Raw genomic sequence first — 26364 nt, 5'->3', positions numbered from 1 at the left:
GAAAGTACAGACAACCATTTTTGTCTTTCTTCGTTTTGGCAGCCTAGTTCGGCCTTGAGATTGTATCAGCCTCTCCTTCCACATCCTTCTCGACTCTGCCGTATTCAGGGTCAAGAGAATGAGATCCATTTTTTTACTGGATGTGGCATATCGAATATGCCACGGATAGCTTGCCACGCTCTGCCGTTTGGTTGGGATATTCAAGGTAACCTGAAAAAATAAATAAACATAAATAAAAATTCGCACAGCCGTGAACGCAGCTGTGCGCTCCCGGGAGCTTGGTGTGATAATCTCTGGATCCTGGCCATTATTGGTGTTACACGGTAGTTAAATCATAAAGTTAAAAATAACCTAACTTAAATTCTCAGAAACTGATAACATTTTAATATGATGCCACTCAATTCCCCTCCCCTCCCCCTCATTGAAGTCGTCATAAACAAGAAATTGACAAACACATCTCTGACCCGTTTATTTCTCTGGTTCTTGCTTTGTCCAAATGAGGCAGGGGTGGGGGGCAGGGGGAATAACGCACTGCTGGGTAGAGCATGACAAAAAATTACCCCCCACATAATTAATTAAAATAAGGGTTTTTTGTTGTTTTAATTGTTTTTTATTTTTATTTATTTTATTTTTATTAGTGAAACACCATGAGGTACAGTTGAAGATTTACAATTTTTTTGTGCTTGGGTTTCGATTATACAATGATCAGATACCCATCCCTCCACCAGTGCCCATTTTCCACCACCATGGATAATATCCCTCCCACCCCCATCCCCCCATCCCTCCCTGCCTCTGTCCAGCAATATAATTGCTGGACAGGTGAGAAACGGGCGTTTCACCCTGGGTTATCATTTCCGAATCTGGCACCTGATCCCCACAGCAAAAGCATTTCAGACACACACACCACTGACCCTGACTCTCCCAGAACATGGGTGGCTCTCCCAGAACATGGAGAGCAGGGCGAATAGCTGTCAGAAGGAAACTCTCGCGAAAGTTTCTCCAGTAAGATCTGAATTCAATCCCTGATGTCGGCAGTATAGATGCCTCTACCAACAGGGTTTAAAATGTGCTGGTCACCAGCCATCAAATCCAACTTGCCCCCAAGAACTTAATCCACCACCTGCCAGCGGGACCCTCTGAGTCCTGGGTGAAGCTCCTTAGTCCCCTCGGTCGCTTCCTCCCTGGCCCACTCTAGGCAAATACAGCCCCCATCCTGCTGACCTGACATCTGGGGATTCCTGGGATTCTTGGGACACTCAAGATGCTCGGGATCCACAGTGCAATTTTCTAGACCTCATCTCCGCAGATCAGAGTCCACGACTAACCCTTGGATGTTGAGACAGGCAATGAGCAAACCCTGCCCCAGGGTCAGGAAATACCTATGAACACGCCTTCTATTGGTCCATGTTTTGCCCCGCTCCTCTCTCATTGGCTGTTGCTAAGGCCTAGAGCCCTGCGGACTGGTTACTGGGAGCGGGCTCAAAGGCGCGTGCTCCTTAGTCAGGAAACCTTTGTGCTCCAGCCAGCAGCTTCTCTTCTGTACCGTTAGATGCTGACCGTTAGACTACATACCCTGTGCTTCATCACCGGACCTAGTCCTCCAATGCCTGTTTATAAGCTTTTCCGCATGTTTTGCAAAACCCAGAACAAATACCCAGACCTTGGCTCTAATTCATTAGAAGGTCTCAGTGGTCCTATATATCAGAGTTTTAGAAATTAAGATCAATCTTAGGATATTTGAAGATTTAGTTTAGCCAATAAGAGTTCTGTCCAACTTTCCATAAGATTCACCTGCCACATTTGTATTGGTGGGGTGGGGGTGGGGGGTGAGGACTTAGCACTTCCTAATTAAGGAACTTTCTACAAAATTTGCCTTGCATGTGGCCAGCCCAGGACTTTGGACTTCGCATCTGGCACAGTGAGTTTTGATGTACTCATTACAAACGTGGCTCTGCCAAACCCAGTATTGTGGCTCAAATAATAAAGAATCTCAGACAACCCTGCCTTTCCTTATCATTTCTGGTTCACGGATGCAGGCTAACAAAATAAAAGGTGACTGACAGTTACCGGAATTTCACATTCAAACGAATACAAACAGCGCCTCAATCTTTGTTTTCTTTTATATCGCAATCTATTTTTTATTTTAATTAATCACCATGAGATACAGACTTACAAACTTTCATGATTGCGTTTTGATCTTGAAATCTTTTGAGACAAATAGAAAGTGGTTTGTAGGAAGCTCATAGCTATGGGTATGTTGTATGCTAATACCCTCAATGTAATCCTCAGGATAATTAAGTTGTTTTACTGGAGTAACAGAGAAGTTATGTATTTCTCAATATATTTTGTTATTTTGTTCAGTTTAAATTGTTTGTCTATTGTTTACGGGAATATCTACAAGCTCTTATAAACCTGTTCCCTCTCCCCTGGCAATGAGGCAAGGCAGTAGAGAAGTCCAGTCTTCAGTCCCAAAGCAGGCCCCAGAAGCCTGTTAGCTGGATCCCCCTCTGTAAATGCACTATCTGAGTACCTAGAGCAAACTCTCTGCATGCTTTAAAGGGTGTGTTAATAATACTTTGGAGTTTTCTTTTGTTTTGAGGTCTCACCTGGCAGTAGTCAAGAAATACTCCTGGTGGGGCTTAGTGGATCATACTGGATGCTCAGGATTATGCTCAGATTAGGTGCATTTAAGGCAATCACCCTACCTGCTGTACTATCACTCCAACCACTATTATGGTAGGAGTTTAAATGGAAACTTTAGTAACCCTTCATAAGACGATAATTTTTTTTTCTACAGAGAAACCTGTCTCTGAGGGGCAATAGGGTTTCTCTTCCACATTTACAATTACAGTTACAGATTGTATTCAGTAAAGTTGGCAATGTGTTCACATTGGTTTGGTAAGAACTGGGGTCAAAATTTATAAATTATTTATTTTTTATTGAATCAGGGTGAATTAGAGAATTACATAATTGTTGATGATTGTGTTTAAATAGTCCAACACCCATCCCTTCTACCAGTGTATTTTCCCAAAACCAGGGTCCTCAGTTTCCCTCCTACTTCTTCAAGTCACCCCCAACCCCAGCCTGTCTCTATGGCAGGTAATTATCTCTCTCTTTCTCTCTCTATCTCTTTCTATTTTCATTTTAGGCATTATGGTTTGCAATACAGAAGCTGACAGGTTATCATGCATATCCCTTTACCTGCTTCCAACAACTCATCTCTTGTCCAGAGTGACCATTTCCCACTAGTGTTGTCAAATGGATCCTCCGCTATAATAACTACCATCCAATTTCCATACCACTGATCAACCACTGACCATTCATGTAGCTTGATATTTGTCAATTTAGATTAAATAAATTTAGAGAAATACCACTTTATCCAGTAGGCATCTGGTCCTATTTTCCCAACTGCAGGCTCAAGGGCAGTTTAGCTTTTTTAATTTTTTTTGCCTGACTACAAAGGGTCCTTCTAGATCTCAGAGACAGAAGCACTGTTTTCCTCTTGTTAGAGGCTGTCTCTTGAAGACAGTGCCCTACTATCAATATGAGTGTGGCCCCATGGGAAAAAATACAAGTAGATGCTAGTGACAAAGGAATAAGAAAGAATAAAGAGAATGTACACAGAAGTTTCAGGTCAGTGATTTTCCTCTATGATTATAATGATGGATAAATAGTATGATTTTCTCAAAACATCTAGAAAGTATAGCCTCGAGAGTGAATCCTGGGGCCAGATTGATACGGGTAGGGTGTTTGTAAATTATGTGGTTGACCTGGATTAAATTCCGAGTATCCAATATGGTCCACCCATGCACCACCAGGAGTAATTCCTAAGTGCAGAGACAGGAGTAACCTCTGAGCATCACCAGGTATGACCTCAAAAGCTAATAATAATAATATCCATCATATCAACTTTAGAAATGTCTTTGACGATTGTTAAATGAAACAAGTCGAAGAAGGATAAACACAGGACGATATCACTTGTATGTGAAATTTAGAATAACTGGATGACTGAAATGCAATGTTTTAAAGAGGAGGATGCTCTATTCAACCTTAGCCCCAGGCAAGAGGGAGGAGAAGGGAAACAAGAGTGGAGGGAAGGGATAGAATAGTCAGAGCAGAAGGAATGGGGGTCAGGTCCCGGGATTCAGGTTTTATTAAGGAAAGATAGAGCCAAATATCCAATCCACAGTATCAAGTACAATGAAGTCAAGAGACCAAAATTATAACAGCCAAACTGAGAAAGCTGCTTGTCTAGAGGGCAGGGCTGGAGGTGGGTAGATGATACGGGCAGGAACCTGAGACCATTGGTGGGGGGAATTTGGCACTAGTGGTGGGATTGGCGTTGTAATGTTGTATGTCTAAAGTTCAACTATGAATAACTTTGGAAATCATGGTGTTTTGGTTTTTTACATGTCTTATTTGGAAAACAAATTTTAAAAAGAAAAAAAAAGAATGTCTTTGATAATTATATTTCATGGAAAAGAAAGTCAAAGCAGAGGGAGCACATCAAACTTAAACACTTCTGCACTGCTAATGAATGGCGGCCAAAATTAAAACACTCCCTCAATGAACAGGAGAAAATATCTGCACAGCATTTGTGTGACAAAAACACAAATTTCCAAGATGTGCTAACATTGGCAAAACTTAGAAACAAAATAATATACTCAGAACTTACACCTTGCTCTGTGCTCAGAGATCACTTCTGGTGGCCTTCGGGGACCATAAGTGGTGCAGGGGATCAAACCCAGGCCAGCCTCGGTAGTGTTCAAAGCAAGTTCCCTTCCCACTGTCTAAGTAATCCAGTCCCTGTCCACCTAATTTTAATTGATGCTTTCAGGACCTCTGAGTCTCTCTGGTGTGATGCCTGAGCAGAGCCAAGTGTGCTCCCCAAAAACAAACAAACAAAAAAAACTCAAAACAACATCAAAAACATATCTTCTCCCTCTTACCGTTAATTTTTCCTGGATCTCCTGTTTCCTTTGATGTTGTCTCACATATCTCTGAGTCTACCTATTGTCAGGTGTATTCAAACAGGTTTGCTTAGCCTAGGGCAGTCAAACCTCACTCAACTTTGACCCCTCAGCCTGCCAGGAGAGATTTCTGAGCATTGCCAAGTGTGGCCCAGAAAACAAAATAAAACAGAACAAAAGAAAATAAAATATAAAAATAATTTAAAAAACATATCATCTACACAATGGAATACTATGCAGCTCTTAGGAAAGATGAAGTCATGAAATTAGCTTCTAAGTGGATAGTCATGGAGAGCATCATGCTAAGTGAAATGAGTCAGAGAGAGAGGGACAGATATAGAATGACTGCACTCATTTATGGAATATAAAATAACACAATATGAGACTGACACCCAAGGACAGTAAAGACAAGGGCCAGAAAGATCGTACCATTGTTGGAAATCTGCCTCCTGAACTGGGGGAGAAGGCAGCTGGAATAGAGAAGGGATCACTAAGTGAATGAGGGTTGGAGGGATCATTCGGGATGGAAGATGTGTGTTGAAAGCAGATAAAGGACCAAGTGTGATAGCCTCTCAGTGTCTATACTGCAAAAGTAGAGAGAGAGAGTATGAGGGAAATTGTCTGCCATAGAGCAGGGGTAGAGGGGGGATGCGGTGAGGGGGTGAATCGTGGTGACAGTGGTATTGGAAAATGTGCACTGTTGGAGAAATGGGTGTTCTATGATTGTATGATTGAAACTCAAACATGAAAGTTTTGTAACTGGAGCTCATGGTGGTTTCAAATAAGAATAATAATCATAAAATAAATAAAAACCAATACACCTTCCTCTTTTCACCTCTCCTCTTTCCCTGCTTAAAGACTGATGGGAATCGGTCCCTTCATCCAAGCTTACATGACGTCACCGAGGAGCAGCTTATCAGAGGTTCTGCCCTACTCAGTATAGCCTTTCGCCACTAATCAAGAACTGTAGGAATGTAAGTACCAGGTCGGGGTGCTGGGATTTTTCCCTTGAATCTCATTTTCCTTGAGCAAGGTTCAGCCCATTTTATATTAGTTTTGGTTTTAGTTGGGGAGTCACATCTAATGATACTGAGGGCCCACTCCTGGCTCTGCACTCAAAAATTCCTCCTGGCATTTCTTGGGATGTCAAAGATCAAACCCAGGTCAGTCACATGCCAGACAAGCGCCTTACTCACTGCACTATCTCTCCAGCCCCCGAAATACTGTTTTTTTTTTGGTCTGGAATGAACTGGAATGAAAAAGCCATTCAGATGGACACAACAACTAACATCCCTCCTCTGCTGGAAGGTCGCTCTCCAAAAATGCTTACTTCATGCCCTCAGTCCCTCTGAGTCTTTGTTCAAACTTCAGCTTTTGTTTATTTATTTACTTATTTATTTTTAGGTTTGCGGGGATCAAAAACCAGCGGTTCTCAGGACTTATTATCGGTTCTGTGCTTACTCCTGGCAGTGCTCAGGGGACCTCATGGGGTGCCAAGGATCAAAACCCAGGTCAGCTGCCAAATGCCCTACCCACAGTACCATTGCTCCCATAGCATCCCCCAAATATCACCTTTAAAACATGACACTAACAATTTCCTATTTAAAATAAACATTCTGTTACTAGATCACAAACCTTTTGACAGTTCATTTAATTTCTAAATGCTACATAACATGGCCTTTTCATTGAAAATGTGAACTTAAAAGTCTTATTAATCTCTTTTGCACACATATACATGGCAAATTTTTTTGGATGAACCACATTCAATAATGACCAGGGTTCAGTACTGACTTTACACTCAGAAATTACTACTGGCGATGTGTGTGGGACCATTTGGGATGCCAGGAATGGAATCTGAGCTGACCTCATGCAGAGCAAGGGCCCTACCCTCTGTACGATATCTCTTCAGCCCCTACATGGTAAATTAATAACACTGACAGATCATCAATAGTATGTAGCCTATGGATTATCAGTAATTTCTGACAGTTGCACATTAACAAAGGGTCACAATTATTTTGTCTAATGGTTAAGTATTTCCAGATCCAGATGTTTAATAGTACAGCGAGGAGGGCACTTGCCTTGCCTGTGACCAAGCTTGGTTCAAACACCAGCATCCTATATGGTCCTCCAAGCCTGCCAGGAGTGATCCATGAGTTCAGAGTCAGGAGTAAGCCCTGAGCACAACCAGGTGTGCCCCAACATTAAACAAGACAAGACAAACAAGCCAACAAATTAAAAAAAACTATTTAAACAATAGATAAACACTAAAAGTCTGCTATACCCCTAAGAAGTTACAGTATTAGACATGAAGTTTGACACAAAATAAAATACAGATAGGGCTGATTGAAAATGTTGTAAGAAGTATGAAGCCAGCAACTATTTCAAGCTTTATTCTACAAGCATTTCACTGCTTTATTCACTGTAAAATAGAATAATTTGTTCATTGCACTAAGTTTCCAATGATAGAAGGCAGAGATTCAATTGTTTTCATTTTCAAAGCATGTTTCTTTTGATCCTTAGTATGATCTGGCCATGGGAGAATGAGCGATAGTACAGCAAGTAGGGTGTTCACACTTTGCAGGCGGCCAATGCAGGATTGAACCACGGCATCCCGTTTGGTCACCTGAGCACTGCCATTCCTGAGTCCAGAGCCAGAAGAAACCCCTGATCATCGTCAGCTGTGACCCCAAAATAGTCAAAAATATAAATTAAAAATTAAATTCATATATATATATGGTCCAGTGATCCCATTAAAATTCAGGTTGATAGTTTTTATCGTTAAGAATTATCATTTCTGCATGCTGAAAGTAGACGATAGGCCAAACATGATGGACACTTACTACATGTATTGCAAATGATAACAGCCAAAAAGAGAGAGCAAGTAAAAGGGCCTGTGCTTGTCACAGAGGCAGGGGCCAGGGGGAGAGGGTGGGGGTGGCAGGAGGGGTAATGAGAACATTGGTGGTGGAGAATGGGCACTGGTGGAGGGATGGGGACTCGATCATTATATGACTGAAACTCAAACATGAAACCTTTCTAAGTCTGTAACTGTATCTCAAGGTGATTCATTAATTTTTTTTTGAATTTTTTAAAAAAGAATTATCAGGGGCTGGAGTGATAGCACAACAGCTAGGACATTTGCCTTGCATGCGACTGACCTGGATTCAATTCCCAGCATCCCATATGGTCCCCCAAGCAGCACCAGGAGAAATTCCTGAGTGCATGGGCCAGGAGTAACCCCTATGCATCGCCGGGTGTAACTCAAAAAAAAAGCAAAAAAAATATCATTTATAATTCTTCTTTTCCTAAGTCAATTCAGACTTGGTTGTTCCACAATAAACCCCAAATTGAGAGAAGCCTTAGAGAAAAGCAATTACTCTCCAAAAGTTGTCAGGCCTATTTGATCGGCTATGGGAAATTTTGATTTCTCTGAGAGGCCAATTATCCCCAAGTTTGATTTCTGCTCTGCTCCTACAGAACTCTGCGGACTCAGGCTGATGAAATGGGAAAGCTTCTGAAGTTAACACCTGAGGGACTTTGATTAAAAACTTTTCTAAATTGATCCATTTGCAACTCAGGCAGTAAGTTGTAGTCCATGTGCACATCAGAAAGTTCCCTGATCTCTAGGGACCAAGTCACCGGTGTGTTTTGATAGTCCTGGATTAATACACAGGCATTCACCTGCAGCCTAGCTGAAGGTCCCATCAACTTCACCAAACTCAGACTCAGTAAATATCTCCTGTCTCTGCTCCTGCTTGAAGAAAGAGACAGGGATTTTTCTTCAGAAAAAATTCCTTTCCCTGGAGCTGGAGAGATAGAGCAGGGGGTAGGGAGTTTGCCTTGCACACAGCTGACCCTGGTTCCAACATCCGTGACATTCCATAGGGTCCCCCAAGCACTGCCAGGAGTATTTCCTGAATGCAGAGCCAGAAGTAACCGGAGCATCACCAAATGTGTGTGTTCTGTGGCCCAGAGCTGGCTTCCCACCTCCCCACCTCCCCAGGGCTCCCCAACAGAGAGACAGAGAGATGTGAAGATGAAGGACCACATTCTGATGGTGAAAAAGGCTCCTTTGATGCATCGTGGCTAGCATGTTTATTGAATATCTGAAGGGCGATTGAGGTAAGGACATAGGTGTGATTGGTCATTTACATAGATAAACATTTGGCAAAGGAAATTCTCTTGGGAATATCAAATTAAGAAGACACTGTCTCCCAGGGACTTCTACATTGCTTTTATCTTTCCCTCTGGTAGCACAGTGGGTAGGGTGTTCGCCTTACACGCGGCCAACATGGCCGACCCAAGTTCGATTCCTCCGCCCCTCTCGGAGAGCCCGGCAAGCTACCGAGAGTATTGGATATGCCAGACACAGTAACAACAAAGTCTCCAATGGAGACGTTACTGGGCCCGCTCGACAAATCGACGATCAACGGGAGGGCCTTTACTTTACTTTACTTTACTTTACTCTGGTTGTATAAGTTATCAATACCTGGGTTGTTTGGATAAACACAGTAAGAGACACAGATCTCAACACTTAGTTCTCTGGGCTCTGAGAGCAAGCAAGGCTTTTACCGTAAATACCAGACTAAATCCTCGGAATATTTCAGTTTGTCCTTCCCCATGGGGGTCCTGTCTCTTAGGGTGTAACAGTTTGCATCAAGACCATGACGGCTTGCACATGTCGACTGGGATTTGATCCCAGGCACCCCATAATGCCGCTCCTCCAGGTGCGCCTGGTGTGATCTCACACCGCTAGGTGTGCAAAAACAAAACCAAGTGCAACCAGGAGGAAGAAATGGGGCTGGCCGGCCTGCCCCTGGCGGCCGGCTGTTCCGGAAGTCCTGCATGGGCACCCGCAGTTCTCATAAGTGGACATGGTCAGTGAGCGGCATTCAGTTGATCTTTGGGGGCGCAGCGGAAGTTTAGCTGGATGTTTAGCACCTCTGAACCCCATACAAATGGGCCTATGACTGCAAGCCAAGAGCACTAACCACTCTGCTCCTGTTGCAGCAGCACGAACTGCTTGCTTGATTCTTTATGACCCTATACCTAAAACTGAAGCAACGAAATAGGCAGGAAGTCTTAAGCGTGGGAAAAGTCGGGCCGCGGTAGTTCCGCAGAAATGCCACAAGATGTCGCTGTGAGAGTTATCATTTCTCAACAGGCCCGTTTCTCTTAACAGTTTTCCACCCTTGGGTTTGCTTCAGTGGTAAGTATGGGATAATTAAGGATCAAGGAAGCTGCTTCCACAGATACTGCTGTTTGAGAACCGTTCGAGTGCTTTCTTTCACTAGAGTAACCTGGGTTCGATTCCAGCCTTCAGATCTTGTGGGGGACGTAACTGAATCTTCTCGGGGGTCGTGTGGGTTGCTCCCGCTTTGTCTCTGGACCACGAGGGGTGCAGAGGATTGAACCTGACGTGGAAAGAACAAGACAAAGACATTTATTTTTATTTTTTGTTCTCTTCTCTCTGAGCTAGAAACCTTCTGAAGACACTTTGCTATGTCTGTGACCAAGCAGGCTGGAGCGATAGCACAGGGAGCGGGTAGGGCGTTCGCCTTACAAGAGGCCAACATGGCCGACCCGAGTTCGATTCCTCCGCCCCTCTCGGAGAGCCCGGCAAGCTACCAAGAGTATTCGATATGCCAAACACAGTGACCAAGCCGTTGAGAAATATATCCTGCTATGGGCAACCCACAACCCATCACCCCACATTCTGAGGGTGCCCAAACCTCTACAATAAGGAAGAGGCAGCATGGATACAGCATGATATAGTTCAGAAACGCCCAAGTTGGGAGGAGGGTATCCTTCAATAAGGGACTGAGGCTGTTTTGGTTTTATTTGGTTTGTTCATAGTTTGGGAGACACAAATCCAGCCAAACGCAGAGGTTCTCCTGACGCTGCATTCAGGAATCACTCTTGCATGATGGTGGGGCTGTATGGAGAGCCAGAGAAAGAACCAGATGCCTGTGCCTGCAAGCCAAGAGCATTAACCGCCCTGCTCCCGCTGCAGCAACCCAAGCGGCTTGCTTGATCCCTAATGACTTTATATCTAACATTGAAGCAAAAAATTGGGCTGGAAATCTTAAGCGTGTGAAAAGTCGGTCAGCGGTAGTTCCACCGAAACGGCACAAGATGGCGCTGTGGACATTTCTGTTCCTCTTCACGCTCCTTTCTCTAAGAATTTTCCACCCTTGGGTTTGCTTCAGTGTTAAGTATGGGGTAATTAAGGATCAAGCAAGCAGCTTCCACAGTGCAGCGGTAGGGGAGCCTGCGGTTGCTTGTCTTTCACTTGAGTAATCTGGGTTTGATCCCACTCTTCAGATATTTGTGGGGTGGATAGCTGAATCTCCTGGGGGGGGTCGAGTGGGTTTCCTTAGCTTTGTCTCTAAATCTCGAGGGGTGCAGCAAATTGAACTGAGCCTTTAATGAGCAAGGCAAGGTTATTTTCTTACATTTATTGTTCTTTTCTCCCTGTATAAAAAAGTTCTGAACGCACCTTCTGATGCCTGTGACCGTGCCCTTTGAAGGTTTCCTGTCATGGGCAACCCACAGCCCATCATTCCACATTATGAAGGTGCTCTAACCGTCTTCTACACCGACGTGGGGAATGGAAGAATATACAGTTCTGACACCCTCAAGTCGGGGTGAGGGAATTCGCCATCAAGGAACTGAAGCTCTATGTTTTACTTTTTTTTCTTGTTTATTCCTTTATGGTTATGGCCACACCTGGATATGCTCAGGGCCTTCTCCTGCTCTGCACTCAGTAATCACTGTGGACATGACTGAAGAACCGTATGGGAAGCCTATGACTATACCCGGGCCCTGTGGATGCAAGGCAAAAGCACTATCTGCTCTGCTCCTGTTGAAGCAGCCCAAGCTGTGTGCTGGATCCTTAATTACCCCATTTAAGCAAAGAGAAGGGCCGAAAATCTTAAACGTGGGAAAATTTGGACCGCACAAGTTATGCTTAAACGCCACAAGATGGAGTTGCGGGTGTTTCCATCCCTCTCCATGCCCGTTTCTCTAAGAATTTTCCACCCTTAAGTTTGCATCTGTGTTAAGTATAGGGTAATTAAAGATCAAGCATGGAGCTTCAAAGGGGCGTGGTAGGAGAGCCTTGAGGTTGCTAGTCTTTCACACAGGTGACCAGCATTTGATTCCCGCCTTCAGATCTTGTGGGGTACATAGCTGAATCACCTTGGGGGTAGAGTACGCTGCTCCATCTTTGCCTCTGGACCACGACAGGTGCAGAGTATTGACCCTGACGTGGACAGAGCAAGGCAAAGCTGCAAGGCTGGAGTCATAGCACAGTGGGTAGTGGATTTGCCTTGCATGTGACCAACATGGCCAACTCGAGTTTGATTCCTCCACCCCTCTTGGCAAGCTACTGAGAGTATCTTGCCCATAATGAAAAGCCTGCCAAGCTACCCATGATGTATTCGATATGCCAAACACAGTAACAAGTCTCACAATGTTACTGGGCCCGCTCGAGCAAATCGATGAAAAATGGGAGGAAAGTGACAGTGACAGTCTGAGCTGAAAAACATCAGAAGCCACTTTGTTATGTCTGTGACCAGACCATTTAGAAGTATTTTCTGCTATGGACAACCCACACCTCATCACCCCACGTTCTGAGGGTACCCAACCCTCTTCTATGAGGAAGAGGCAGCATGGATGCAGCAAGATACAGCTCAGAAACACCCACTTTGGGTTGAGCTAATCCTTCAATAAGGGACTGAGGCTGTTTTGGTTTTATTTGGTTTGTTCTTGGTTTGGGAGCCACAAATCCAGCAACGCGCAGAGATTCTCCTGGCTCTGCACTCAGAAGCACTCGGGCATGATGGTGGGGCTGTATGGAGAGCCAAAGAGTGTGAGAGCTTTCTTTCACTTGGGTAACTTGGGTTCGATTCCAGCCTTCATATATTGTGGGGTACATAACTGGACTCAGTATAAACAGTGCTTCTCTCCCACCGTCCAGGGGCTTCTCTCCTGGGGAGATTTGTGTCCATGGACTGAGCACAACAGTCTCTGAGTAGCTTTTGCCAGGGGAGCTCTTCTTTGCAGCGTGGGCGCTCACTTCCTATGGTAACCCACAGAAGACCTCCCACCTGTCTTGTCATCCTCATGGAGCTGAGGGCATAACTGCTCACTCGAGATTTTGTCACAATGTGCATGACCAGAAGAATTCCACCCGGGCTGTTTGCTACCCGATGAACAGCAGAGGATTCCAATTACTGTGCCTGATAGTCTTCTCGTCAAAAAAAATTCTAGATCTGCAGGTTAGTTTCTAACATTTACCCGACTCTGTTGCAATTCTGACACGTGGATGGATTTTCCAGGCAAAGACCTAAAGTTTCAGCAAGATGGACAAGCAAAATAGACCGACGTCAGGTCACATAGCTGTGTAAGTTTTTTTTTTCCAACTCAAAGAACAGACACAGTAAGTGGAAATAATACCCTCTGCAGAAAATTGAAGCTCCAGTTTAGGGTGAAAATAAAAGGGGCCTGAGACTGGGTTTGGTACTAGCTCAGTGTGCAGCTTAGCGGGATAGCTTAGTGGGAGACACGTGCGAAGGCAATGATGCATCCCCACACAGCCAAGACAGACCTTTGAAAACATCTCACCTAAAGCAGATTCCTCTCAAGGATCAATGAGTTTTCTGTTATCTTGCTCTATTTACTTAGGTGGGGAGAGGGTCACAACACCATTGCTCAGGGATTCCTGCTGCTGGGACTCTGGGGAGCATGTGGGGTGCTGGGATCAAACCAGTTTTCTTCCTGGTTCCAAGTAAGTGCCTTTCCTAAAGCAAAACCACTAGTGCTGAACCATCGATTCATTTCAGCAATCACACTTGTCCTTGCTGCCTATCAAATGTAAAGTCACATTATTTACCCTAGAATAAAAAGAATTTTGGGGGGAGTTGGTGCAGGGGTAGGCATTTGCATTGCACACAGCCAGCCCAGCTTCAATTCCAGGCATCCGATATGGTCCCCCAAGCACCAATAGAAATAGTTCTTAAGCGGAGACCTAGGATTAACCCCTGAGCATCGCTGGATGTAACCTCAAAAGCAAAAATAAATAAATAAATATTTTTAGGTGTTAGAATTACTGCTTTTATGCAGCAACACGGTTGGAACTGGAAGATACCATCTTGAGTGAAGTTAGCCAGAAAAATAAACAAAAAACAGGATGATGTCATTCACCTGTGGAATACCAAACACTGGATGTGGAAATGTACTGTAAAGGGGCTGCTTAAATCATTACTGATTCCAGTGTTTAGAGAGAAGCCGGACAAAGAAGGAAAGAAATTTGGGAGGCAAGAGAACCAGAAGTTTACATGGATCAGGGATTCATTTATGCCAGTGATATGAGTGAGGGGTGTAGTCATTTACCCAAAAACACAGATGCAACAGAACTGAAAACAAGAGATCTAAGCCGTAACCACTGAAACGTAGTCATGTGCTCGTCCAGATGACAGGCGGGGGTAGAGTGGAGACTGGGGTGGGGAGGGAATACGGGAACACGGGTAGAGGGAAGCTGATTCAGGCATTGCTATTCAATTATTGTACGCCTAAGTACAACTATCAATAACTTTGAAAATCCTGGCACTTTAATGAAAACTTTAAAAAATACAATGAAATAAATTTCCAGAATTCGGAACCCACTGAGGTTAAAGACCCTCTATTCCCAGAATTAGGCTCCGATATTTTTCCTGTGGTGCTGAGACCATTGATGTGGTTGTGGGGATGGAGCAGGACCCCAACTTTCAAGTTGCATTCTCGGTGACTGAGCACTCCAATGGCATAATAGTTAGTTTCAACAAGAGAATCCTACAGCACATTTGTATGCAATTCCCCTGTTCCCAAAGGAAACTGCTGTAATGCCACATCCTGAACCTGTGATTTGAGTTCTGAAATCAAACAAAATGCACAATGAGAATTATTCCAGTGTTGAATGGAATGCAGTTGAATGACCAAGCATGTGGAGGACATCTCCATAGTTTTCACAGTCCAAGCAAGCCTACATAAAGGGAAAATCCGCGGGAAGTGTTGCTGGGAGGAGCTCCGCAATCCACAAAAAAGCTTTTTGGGTTTTGTTTTTAATCAGACCCAGTGATGCTTGGGATACCATAGGGGATGCTGGACACCGAAGGTAGGCGGCATCTGTAAGGCGAGCACCCTCCGTGAGGTACTGCTGTTCTGGTCCTAATTAACTTCACTATGGGCTCACAGTCACAATTTAACATCACTTAATCACTTAACTTCCCATTAGTTGCTCGAGCGGGCGCCGGTAATGCCTCCATTTGTCCCTGTCACGTGCTAGTGTAGCCCAATGGCATCTGTTCGCTCCGGGAACATGAAGGGTCTCAAACCAATCGTTCATGATGTTGACGAAGAAGTCTGACCATCTGGTAGGTGGGCGGCCACGCGGTCTTTTGACATCACGTGGAATCCAATCAGTAACAGCTCTAGTCCAACGGTCGTCTTTAAATCTCATTACTTGACCAGCCCATCTGATTTTCGACATCTTGGCAAATGAGACAGCATCCCTGATCCTTGATTGTCGACGGATGTCAGAACTCCGGATTCGTTCTCTCATTTGAGTGAAACGTGATATTCCAAGCATAGCTCTTTCTATTCTTCTTTGGGAGACCTGAATAGCATTCTCATCTTTTTTTGCGTAGGGCCCAGGTCTCTGAGGCATATGTTAATGCAGGAAGAACAGTGGAATCAAAGAGATGTGCCCGGAGCCGGAGGTTCTTCATCCTCTTAGCTATTTCTTCGACATTCTTGAAGGCGTTCCAAGCCGCTCTCTTCCTCCTGCGCAGCTCGGGTGCCAGGTCATTTGTCATGTTGACCTCTCGACCTAGGTACACATAGCTGTTGCATTCGGAGATGGTCGTTCCATTGAGAACGAATGGGGCGTCAGGAACAAGGCTGTTTCTCATAAACATTGTCTTCGTAAGATTCACCTGTAGTCCTAACTTTCCACACTTACGGTCAAAGTCGGCCAGCATTTGTGCCGCTTGGCTGATGTTTAGTGTTATTAAAACAATGTCATCAGCAAAGCGGAGGTGGTGTAGTTGCCGACCACCTATCTTCACTCCCATGCTTTCCCATTCCAGTCGTCACATGATGTTCTCGAGGGTGGCACTGAAGAGTTTCGGTGAAATGGTATCACCCTGCCGCACCCCTCTCTTGACATCAACGATCACTTCTTTGTAGAACGGTGAGATCCTAGTAGTGAATCCGCAATACAGCTCATGGAGGATCCTGATGTATTGGGCTTGAATGCCCTGATTGGCTTGGGCTTCAATGACCGCTTCCGTCTCAATAGAATCAAAGGCCTCCTTTAAATCAATGAACGTTAAACAGAGCGGCATCCTGAACTCCCGAGAAACCTCAATGAGCTTGGTTATTGTGTGGATATGGTCGATGGTGCTGAATCCTTTGCAGAACCCTGCTTGCTCGCATGGTTGTCCTTCATCTAGTGTTCTGCCAATCCTATTTAGGATGACTTGAGTGAACAACTTGTAGATGACAGACAATAGGCAGATCGGGCGATAGTTGCCAATGTCATGGATGTCTCCCTTCTTGAACAGTAGTACGGTCCTGCTGGTTTTCCATTGGGACGGAACCTTGCATTCAGACAGGTAGCGAGTGAAGAGCCGAGCCAGTGTATTGATGAGTACTGACGGCAGGTTCTTCAGGTGTTCAGGTCTGACCTTGTCTGGGCCGGGTGCTGTTTGTTTCTTTACCGACGAAATGGCGTGTCGGATTTCGGACGGGAGAACGTTGGGAACGACATATCCATCCTGTGGAATTTGGTATGTCGGCAAGTGGACATGGCTATCGAAGAGATTTGAGTAGAAGTCATGGATAATCTTCTCCATTGCCATTCTGGAGGATGTGATGGATCCATCAGGACGTCGGAGGGCAGTCATCTTGGTCTTGTAGTTGGCAAAGGACAGGCGGGCATTACGGATACTTTTCCTGGCTTCTGCCGCATCTACCAGTACTTCTGCTCTTCTCTCTTTTAGGTCTTCCTTGATCGCATCTCTGCACTGCTTTGCGAGCTCGGATGTTAGCTTGCAGTTGCCTGAGGCATGCGCCAAACCACGCTGGCGAATTAACTCAAGAGTTTTCGAAGATAGGCGATTTTTTCTGGCTATCTCTCTCTTGGCATTCCTCACACATTCATGGAGGTGCTGAACCAGTCGATCTTATTCCTCGTCAATGTTGTCAACAATGGCATCTTCCCATGTTGCCGCAATAGTACCAAAGAGTTCCCAGTTGGTGGTCATTCTGGGAGTTCTCTTTTTGAACTTTTTTTCAAAAAGAGAACAATTTAACATACACACAATAAAACAATTTTTGGTGCGTACAACCATACAGCAGGTAGGCATTTGCCTAGCATGAGGCTGAAAGGGGTTTATCCTTGAACACTGCCAAAAGCAACTTATGAAAACCACCAGGAATAACTGCTGAGCATCTCCAGGCACCAAAACAAAAGAAAACTAAACTTCTTCCTATATTCAAAAAACATGGCAATGATACAAAGGCAAAGATAAGCATGGTGTCAGATTAACTGAGCGGGGTCCAGAAAGTGTACCCGACCCTTTAGGAGTACAGTCAGGCTAGTTATACAGCCGGGGAAACAGGGGCCTTGAAACACATGGACTATTAGACATATCTGACAGATGAGGAAGAATGACAACAAAGTCAAGAAATCAAAGCACAGGATCTCTCCGTAATGAACAGCTCTGGGGAGGAGACTCCCCTACCCCATGCAACACCCCCACATCACATGTTCTAGGGATGAGAAGGGGACACTCAATGTCCAATGAGCAACTCAAAGATTTTGTGGACTGGAAGACTCCTGGGTTGGCCACATGCAAGGCAAGCATCCTACTTGCTCTACTATTGCTCTGGCTATTTCTAAATATATGGGAGAAAACGGGAAAAAACGGGAGAGCACTTACAAAGCTTTCAGGTTTAAGTCTCAGTCATACAGTGAAACACCCGTCCCTTCACCGTGCACATTTTCCACCACTAAAAAACCCAAGTATACCGCCATTCCACACCCTCCCCCTACCTGTGGGGCAGATAATTTCCACATTACTCTCGCTACTTTGATTACAGTCAATATTTTGACAAGAGACCCACCATTATTATTTGGGATTTTACCCCAGCACTCAGATCTGCTGAAAATGCAGCAGTAGACAATTCTTTTTCGATTGCTGGTTATAAATAACGTATGAATTTGAAATTCTGAAATTTTAACAATTAAATCTGGAGGGATTTCTGCCAAAACCAGCTGGTTTCCGAGATTTGTTCCTGAGTCTCTGGGATTATGGCCATTAAACAGCTTTATCACGAGTCAGACAGGTGGTTCTATGGAATGACTTAGGGTATTGTTGGGGAGGGGTGGAAAGGGCCGGCTCCACCCCATCCTGAGAGTTCCCACGTATCTCGTGAGTGTGGGCCCAAACCTGACTTTCCAATGGCGTTTGGAGGATGGAGGCCACCGAGCCGCCAACGGAGAGCAGGTGGAGGGACAGCACCGATTCCAAATGGGGTGGCCTGGGGACAGTAACCTACTGCAGGGTCCAGACGCATTTCTGCTAAAAGGCGCTGGATTTCAAGATTTGTCTCTGAATCTCTGGGATCATGGCCATTACGCACTTTGATCACGAGCCATAGAGGCCAATCGTGGGCACCAGATAACTCAGGGTCTTGTTGGGTTGGGGAGAAAAGGGCCGTCTCCTCCAACATTCCATTAGGCCCTGCATGTCTCCTCACTGAGGGCCCAAACCTAACCGTCCAGAAGCCATTAGTGATGGCAGACACTGAGCCGCCAGGCACGAAACCTATTCCGTGAAATACCCAGCTTTGGTAACCTACTGTGGGAACCAGACACATTTCTGCTGGAAACCGCTGGGTTCCGATATTTGTTTCTGAGTCTCAGGTATCATAGCCTTTAAGCAGTTTGATCAGGAACCAGAGAGATCTTGCCTCCAATTATATAGCTGAGCCAGAAATGGTTTGTTGGTGTGTCTCGCACATACCTAACTTTTGTCCATTTACTTTCTTGGAAGACTTTGCCCAAAGTTTTTGGAGTCTGGCAAAAGGCACAGCAGCAATTTTGGGGTATCTGGAAGTCTGACGGTGCCATCAAGCTGTTTATGGACTCACCTTACAGACACAGATTGATCTGCTGGTGGTACCATACCCCCGAGATGTAGAAATTCTATATATGGAAAAAAAACACCAGTGGTGGGGTTGGACACACTAAAGCAAGTAGGATGCTTGCCTTGCTGATCCAGGTCAAACATCCCCATTGCATAGGAACCCAGCAGCACCACAGAATAATTCCTGAGCTGCAGAACCAGAAGTAACCTTGAGCATCAAAGAATTCCTTCCAACTCCCCTGAAAAAAGAAGCTATTAAAATTAATCCAAAGAGGGGCTGAAGTGATAGCAGAGCGGGTAGGACATTTGACTTGCACGTGACCAACCAGATTCAAATTCCAGCAACAATATGGTCCCCTGAGCTTTACCAGGAGTAATTCCTGAGTGCATAAGCCAGGAGTAACGCCATGTGCAAAGCTGTGTGTGACCCAAAAAGAAAAAAAAATAATCCAAAGAGTAAATTTTCAGAGACAGATACCTCTCACTTGTCCAAATGCGCCCCAAAATCCCAGCACGTAAGCCAATGAAAATGACCAACTGCAAAAGTGTCCCTTTCCTTTGGGGGCTGCCCGTGAACATATCTGTAGTTTTGATAAGTGTTATGTCCAGTCCAAAGGCTCCAAACAGGGTCCTGCGCAGTCTCGAGTAGGGAGGAATGAGATGGCCAAGACCCCCACTCTCTGCAGGCTCCTCACACCAAGGCCTGAAGTCTATGTGCCCACCCTCCAGTGCCATCTTGGACCTGGATGCGATCGTGGCTGCAGGGGCCCTAAGGATAACGCACCCTCACCCATGGCACCTGCGGCACAGAACAACCCCCGATGCACCACTCAAAAGCTCCACATCCCCTAAAGCCTGGATATCCAGAACAAGTAAAAACAAACATGAAAGCGCCCTAAAAGCTGGCGTGACCTGCTGCTCAAGTTCTCAAACCAGGATTTTCAGGGCGCTCAAGCTTTGCAAATCCTAACACAGGAAAGACTGAAGAATGAAGGTTTACCTGTTTTTCCATTTTCAAAGTATTCAACGCAGCATCTTGGTTGATTCTGCCATAATTCTCGCTAACCAGCCCATGTGGGCCAAGCCAGAAGCATAGGAAACAATAAGAGAGTAGTGAGCCATGACAGCTCTGAGCAGGGGGGTGTTTCTGTACCTGACTATTCAGTCACCTTCCTCCTTATTTTCATCACCAGGACCCATTATTTACAAGTTAACACACAAGCAATTCCAAGCACAAGAATACTGGCATAGGAGCAGCCAGGGTGAAAATCAGCAGGTACCTTTCACTGACATGAGGACAAGCCTGTCCCAAGCAGGCAGGCTTACTTCCATCTTAACTGCACTTTTTGTTAACACCCTTGACCATCGTGTCCAAAGGAAACTTGCTTAAATGACTTGTCCTGTTCTGTCATTAGAGACTGTTATTAAGGGATCAAACCATCCAGTATGAATTTTTGTTTATTAAGGTGTGAGGGATACATTAAGTATTGAGGCCATACAGAGGCCTTCCCGCATTCCTTACATATACAGTTTCTCTCCAGTGTGAATTTTCCTATGTACACTAATATTTGAGGCTGTAGCAAAGGCCTTCCCACATTCCTTACATATATATGGTTTCTTTTTTTTTAACGTTTATTTTCTTTTTTTTTAATAGTTTATTTTTTATTGAATCACTGTGGGAAAAGTTACAGAGCTTTCGGGTTTAGGTCTCAGTCATGTAAGTATCAAACACATTTCCCTTTACCAATACTTATTTTTAACCGTGAACCCCGATAGAACTCCACCTCCCACCCCTCCCAATTCCTGTGGGGCAGATGAGTTCTAGTTAATACTCTATCTACTTTGACTAGATACATTGTTTCAATAGAAGATGCACAATTATTGTTTAGAGTTTACGACCCCACCCCAATCAGATATGCTGAAACAGTGTTGTGAAATGATTTGCTTTCTACAGCTTGGTTTAAGAATAAAATGATGTTGCGGTTTTGGATTTCTGCTGTTTCACTTATTAACCCTGGAAGTATTTCTATTAAAAGTTAGATAGTTAAGAGATTGGTTTCTGTGCTCTGGAGTCGTGGCCGTGTCGGAGAGCCGCTCGTGGGGGACAGCTGGTGACCTAGGTCAGGCGTGAAGGACGGCCCAGAACACCCCCCTTCCCATGAGGCCCGTGCTGCCCCCCGCCCCCGGCTCAAACCTGCTGTCCACAAGGCTCCCATGCGGCCGCCATCTTTCTTTCCAGAGAGGAGCAGGGAGTGGGACAACACCCTTTCCCCTCCGGGCAGGCTTGATGGCACGGTTTAACACATAGTCCATTTGCTTTTCTGCTCCAAGCGGGTGGTTCTCTGTGCTAAGTCCTTGTGCCTCCGGGGCCGTGGCCGTGCCGGAGAGCTGCTCGTGGGGGGCAGCTGGTGACCTCGGTCGGGCGTGAAGGACGGCCCAGAACGCCCCCCTTCCCATGAGGCCCCTGCTGCCCCCTGCCCCCGGCTCAAACCTGCTGTCCACAAGGCTCCCGTGCGGCCGCCATCTCCATATATATGGTTTCTATCCACTGTGAATTCTCCTATGTACAGTCAAGTGTGAGGATGAAGTTAAGGCCTTTCCACACTCCAGACATATCTAATATTTCTCTCCATTATGAATTCTTATGTGTAGAGTAAGGGAAGAGAACCATGTGAATGCCTTCCCACATGTCTGACACTGATGAGGTTTCTCTCTGAGATGAATTTTCATATGTGCAGTAAGTTTTGAGGCTCGAGCAAAGGCCTTTCCACATTCCTTACATATATACGGTTTCTCTCCAGTGTGAATTCTCCTATGTACACTAAGACTTGAGTCTACAACAAAGGTCTTCCCACATTCCTTACATACATACGGTTTCTCTCCAGTGTGAATTCTTCTATGTACAGTAAGTTTTGAGGCTGTAGCAAAGGCCTTCCCACATTCCTTACATATATAGGGTTTCTCTCCAGTGTGAATTTTCCTATGTACACTAAGGCTTGAGGCTTCAGCAAAGGACTTCCCACATTCCTTACATATATACGGTTTCTCTCCATTGTGAATTCTCCTATGCACAGTAAGTTTTGAGGCTCTAGCAAAGGCCTTCCCACATTCCTTACATATATACGGTTTCTCTCCAGTGTGAATTTTCCTATGTACACTAAGGCTTGAGGCTTCAGCAAAGGACTTCCCACATTCCTCACATATATACGGTTTCTCTCCAGTGTGAATTCTCCTATGCACAGTAAGTTTTGAGGCTCTAGCAAAGGCCTTCCCACATTCCTTACATATATACGGTTTTTCTCCAGTGTGAATTTTCCTATGTACGCTAAGGCTTGAGGCTTCAGCAAAGGACTTCCCACATTCCTCACATATATACGGTTTCTCTCCAGTGTGAATTCTCCTATGTACAGTAAGTTTTGAGGTTGTAGCAAAGGCTTTCCCACATTCCTCACATATATACGGTTTCTCTCCAGTGTGAATTTTCCTATGTTCACTAAGAGTTGAGGCTAGAGCAAAGGCCTTCCCACATTCCTTACATATATACGGTTTCTCTCCAGTGTGAATTCTCCTATGTATACTGAGGCCTATGGATTTAGTAAAGGCCTTTCCAGTCCTTACATATATATGGTTTCTCTCCCGTGTGAATTTTCCTGTGGTCACTAAGTGTTGAGGCTAGAGCAAAGGCCTTCCCACATTCCTTACATATAAACAGTTTCTCTCCAGTGTGAATTCTCCTATGTACACTAAGATTTGAGACTACAGCAAAGGACTTCCCACATTCCTTACATATATACAGTTTCTCTCCAGTGTGAATTCTCCTATGTACACTAAGACTTGAGGCTGCACCAAAGGCCTTCCCACATTCCTTACGTATATATGGTTTCTCTCCAATGTGAATTCTCCTATGTACAGTAAAGTTTGAAGGTCTAGCAAAGGCCTTTCCACATTCCTTACATATATATGTTTTCTCCCCAGTGTGAATTTTCCTATGTTCACTAAGAGTTGAGGCTACAGCAAAGGCCTTCCCACATTCCTTACAAATATACGGTTTGTCTCCAGTTTGAATTCTCCTATGTATACTGAGGCCGGAGGATTGAGTAAAGGCCTTTCCACATTCCTTACACATATATGGTTTCTCTCCAGTGTGGATACTTCTATATATACTGAGGCCTGAGGATACAGTAAAGGCATTACCATACTCCTGACATATATAAGGTTTCTCTCCACTATAGGTTTTCAGAGGTCTATTAAGACTAGAGCTCTGAATAAAGGCCTTCCCACATGTCTGACATTCATGAGGATTCTCTCCTGTATGAATTCCCCTATGCATAATAAGATGTGATGATTGATCGAAGGCCTTCCCACATGCTTCACATGCAAAAGGTTTCGCTCCTGAATTTATATTCATAAAGTCATGATGGAGTAACCCTTGACTCACACTCTGTTCTTGGGGCTGACTTTTCTGGGGATTCTCTCCACTGTGGTTTTCTAAGGGAACACCACAGTGCTGAGAAAATGGGGAGGCTCCTTGCACCTATATGGGTTCTGCTCATGGTGACTGTGGTTGAGGGTATGTTGCTGTGAGGGATTCACTATAAACAGTGCTTCTCTCCCTAGTAGGTGCCCCACCTGGGGATTTTGTGTCTGTGAACTGAGAATAATACACTCCAAGGAACTTTTTCCAGGAGAGGGTTTCTTCAGAGTGAGGTAGCTCTCGCCATTCTGATCACCCTCAGAAGACATCCCACCTGTCTCGTCGTCCTCATGGGGCTGAGGGCAGGATTGATCACTCGAGATATTATCATACAGTTCAGGATCAGAGACATTCCACTCGGGGTGGCAGCTTTCCTGTAGACATCAGAGGATTCTAATTATTGACTTATTCACTGAGTCTTCCTGTCAAAAAAAACTGAGCCCTTCAGATGTGGTTTCACACATATGCACCGCACAAATGCAATTACTGACATATGAATTGTCTTACTATTGAATAACTTCATGTTACTGTAAGTTGGACACACAAAATTGATGGAGAGAGAGTCAGTAAATTCTGTGACTTCCTCCCCTCTAAATTAATGAAGGAATACTGGAAACAATTCCTTCTATAGAAAACGGATGCATCCATTTCAAGAGAAAATGAAATACATCCACATGTGGGTTTGGTTAAAGCTCAGTGTGGAAGCTGTGATGCAGGGGTGAAGACAACGCTGCATCATCCCACAGCTGAGACAGACCACTTGGCCATTGCAAAGCTCTCACCTCAAGTGATGCCTTTCAGGATCAATGAAGCTTTTTTTCCTTTGATTTGTATTTTCTATTTATTGGGGGTTGGGTGGGTGGAGGGGCACACCATGCAGTGTCTAGGATCAGTTCTGTCAGTCTATGCTGTCTATAAGGTGTGCTGGGTAAGGAATATCCGTCCATGTGCAAAGCAATTATATTTCTTACTGCACCATCTCTAAGGTGCAGAAATTAGCTTTCTAAACAAATACCACTGACAAGCGAATCAAAACTCACAGTATTTTTAAACATGGTTGATTTCAGCACCTAGCAAAGCTAAGAGTTCTCTACTCCACGCATCAGGCTTTGGAATTTCTCCCTGCCATTCCCAGCCTTCCACCTTAACAATCACATACTTGGTCCACTCCTGCTAGCATAATATTTATTCTGAATTAGCGAATCTTACCAACTCACTTGTACTTGCAGACCCCATTCCCAAATCAAAGTGCTGTAATGCCAAATTCTGAACCCTTGGTTTCAGTTCTGAAACTGAACAAAACATGGAATTCAAGCACTTGTCAAAAAATGTAGCAAAATGATGTCATGTAGTTAAGAGTACATCTCTGTGGTTCTCAAAATCCAAAGAGTCCGACACTAAAGAAAAGATTCGGATAGTGGAAAACTGTGAGGATCTTAGTAATTCTACACTAGGTTTTGTTTTTGTTTTTGAGCAGACCTGGTAATGTTCGGGGAACCAGGTTATTGAACAGGTCACATTCAGGCGCTGCAAGGCACTCCCTGCTGTACTATCATTCAGATCCAAACTAGCTCTGTTATGGTCTTACTTATTCAAAAGCCATGGAAGCAAATTACAGGATCATTCTGTGACTGACAGTCCAGGGGAATGAAGAGTAGGGTGAGTGCGGCACAGACACAAGAATCCAGAAGACCAAGGACCCAGTCTCAGCAGTGTGTTTCCTACATGCTCAGGGCACCCATTCACTGCACAGGGCCTGAGCCAGGAAGGGTCCTCAGACACTCACCCGCACACACGCCTCTCCTCCCCAACCTCAGGGCTCCTCCTTCCAGCCAGAAGATCACCGCAGGCTTCATCCCGGAGTGCCCTGCCCGACAGAGACAGAGGCATGGATAAGTGACAGGGAAAAGGTGAAAGGTAAATCCCCATGTTTTCCGGATATAACTGGGCGAATATCTGAAAGGCATGCATAGAATGTCCATTTCCAACATGCCACATATTTCTAGTTATTCGAGAGGCAAGACACAAGAAAATACCACAAAAACTCTAGACCTGGCCTTGTGTATGGCCGACAGGTGTTTGATCAACACAGTGTATTGTTGGTTTTTTTCTTGTTTGGGGTCTCACGTGGCAATGCTCAGGTGTGACTCCTGACTCTGTATTCAGAAATCAACGCTGCTGGTGCTCGGGGATGACATGGGATGCCGGGGATTTAACCGACGTGTGCTGCTTGCAAGAAAATCACTTTCCTCCCTGTACTGTCTCTCTAGGCCCAGCAGCACATGGAGATTCCTGAGCCCCTCATGACCTCATCACAGATTTCAGTAAAACTAAGTGCATAATAAATCTGGAAATGGCCAAGGGTGGCAAGAGACCCTTATTTTTTTAAGCTAAAACATGTATCCAGACGGGGGTATGGTGCCGCCAGTAGATCATTTTGTACCTGTGAGGCGAGTGCATCAGCAGCCTGATGGCGCATTCAGACTTCCAGATACCCCAAAATTGCTGCTGTGCCTTTGGCCAAACCCAAAAAACTTGGGGCAAAGTTTACCAAGAAAGTAAACGGCCAAAAGTTAGGTATGTGGGAAACACACCCACAAACCAACTCCGGTTCAGCTATATAATTGGAGGCAAGGCCTCTTTGTTTTCTGATTCAACTGATTAATGTCCATAATCCCAGAGACTCAGAAACGAATCTCAGAACCAAGCGGCATTAGGTAGAAAC

General features: G+C 44.8%; 1 protein-coding gene across 1 annotated transcript; it reads right to left on the bottom strand.

The window, feature by feature from the left end:
- Positions 1-9956: 9956 nt before the first annotated feature.
- LOC130022034 (zinc finger protein 345-like) lies at positions 9957-23027 on the bottom strand (the record flags this gene model as incomplete). Its single annotated transcript, XM_056112751.1, is given in 3 exon segments — positions 9957-10013; positions 21845-22778; positions 22780-23027. Coding segments are annotated over 3 exon segments (1239 nt in total), but the record flags the coding sequence as incomplete, so codon positions are not given.
- Positions 23028-26364: the final 3337 nt, after the last annotated feature.

The sequence above is a fragment of the Sorex fumeus genome, unplaced genomic scaffold (assembly GCF_029834395.1).
Source record: "Sorex fumeus unplaced genomic scaffold, SorFum_2.1 ptg000019l, whole genome shotgun sequence".
NCBI lineage: Eukaryota > Metazoa > Chordata > Mammalia > Eulipotyphla > Soricidae > Sorex > Sorex fumeus.
This window is presented reverse-complemented; position numbering and strand designations above follow the sequence as displayed.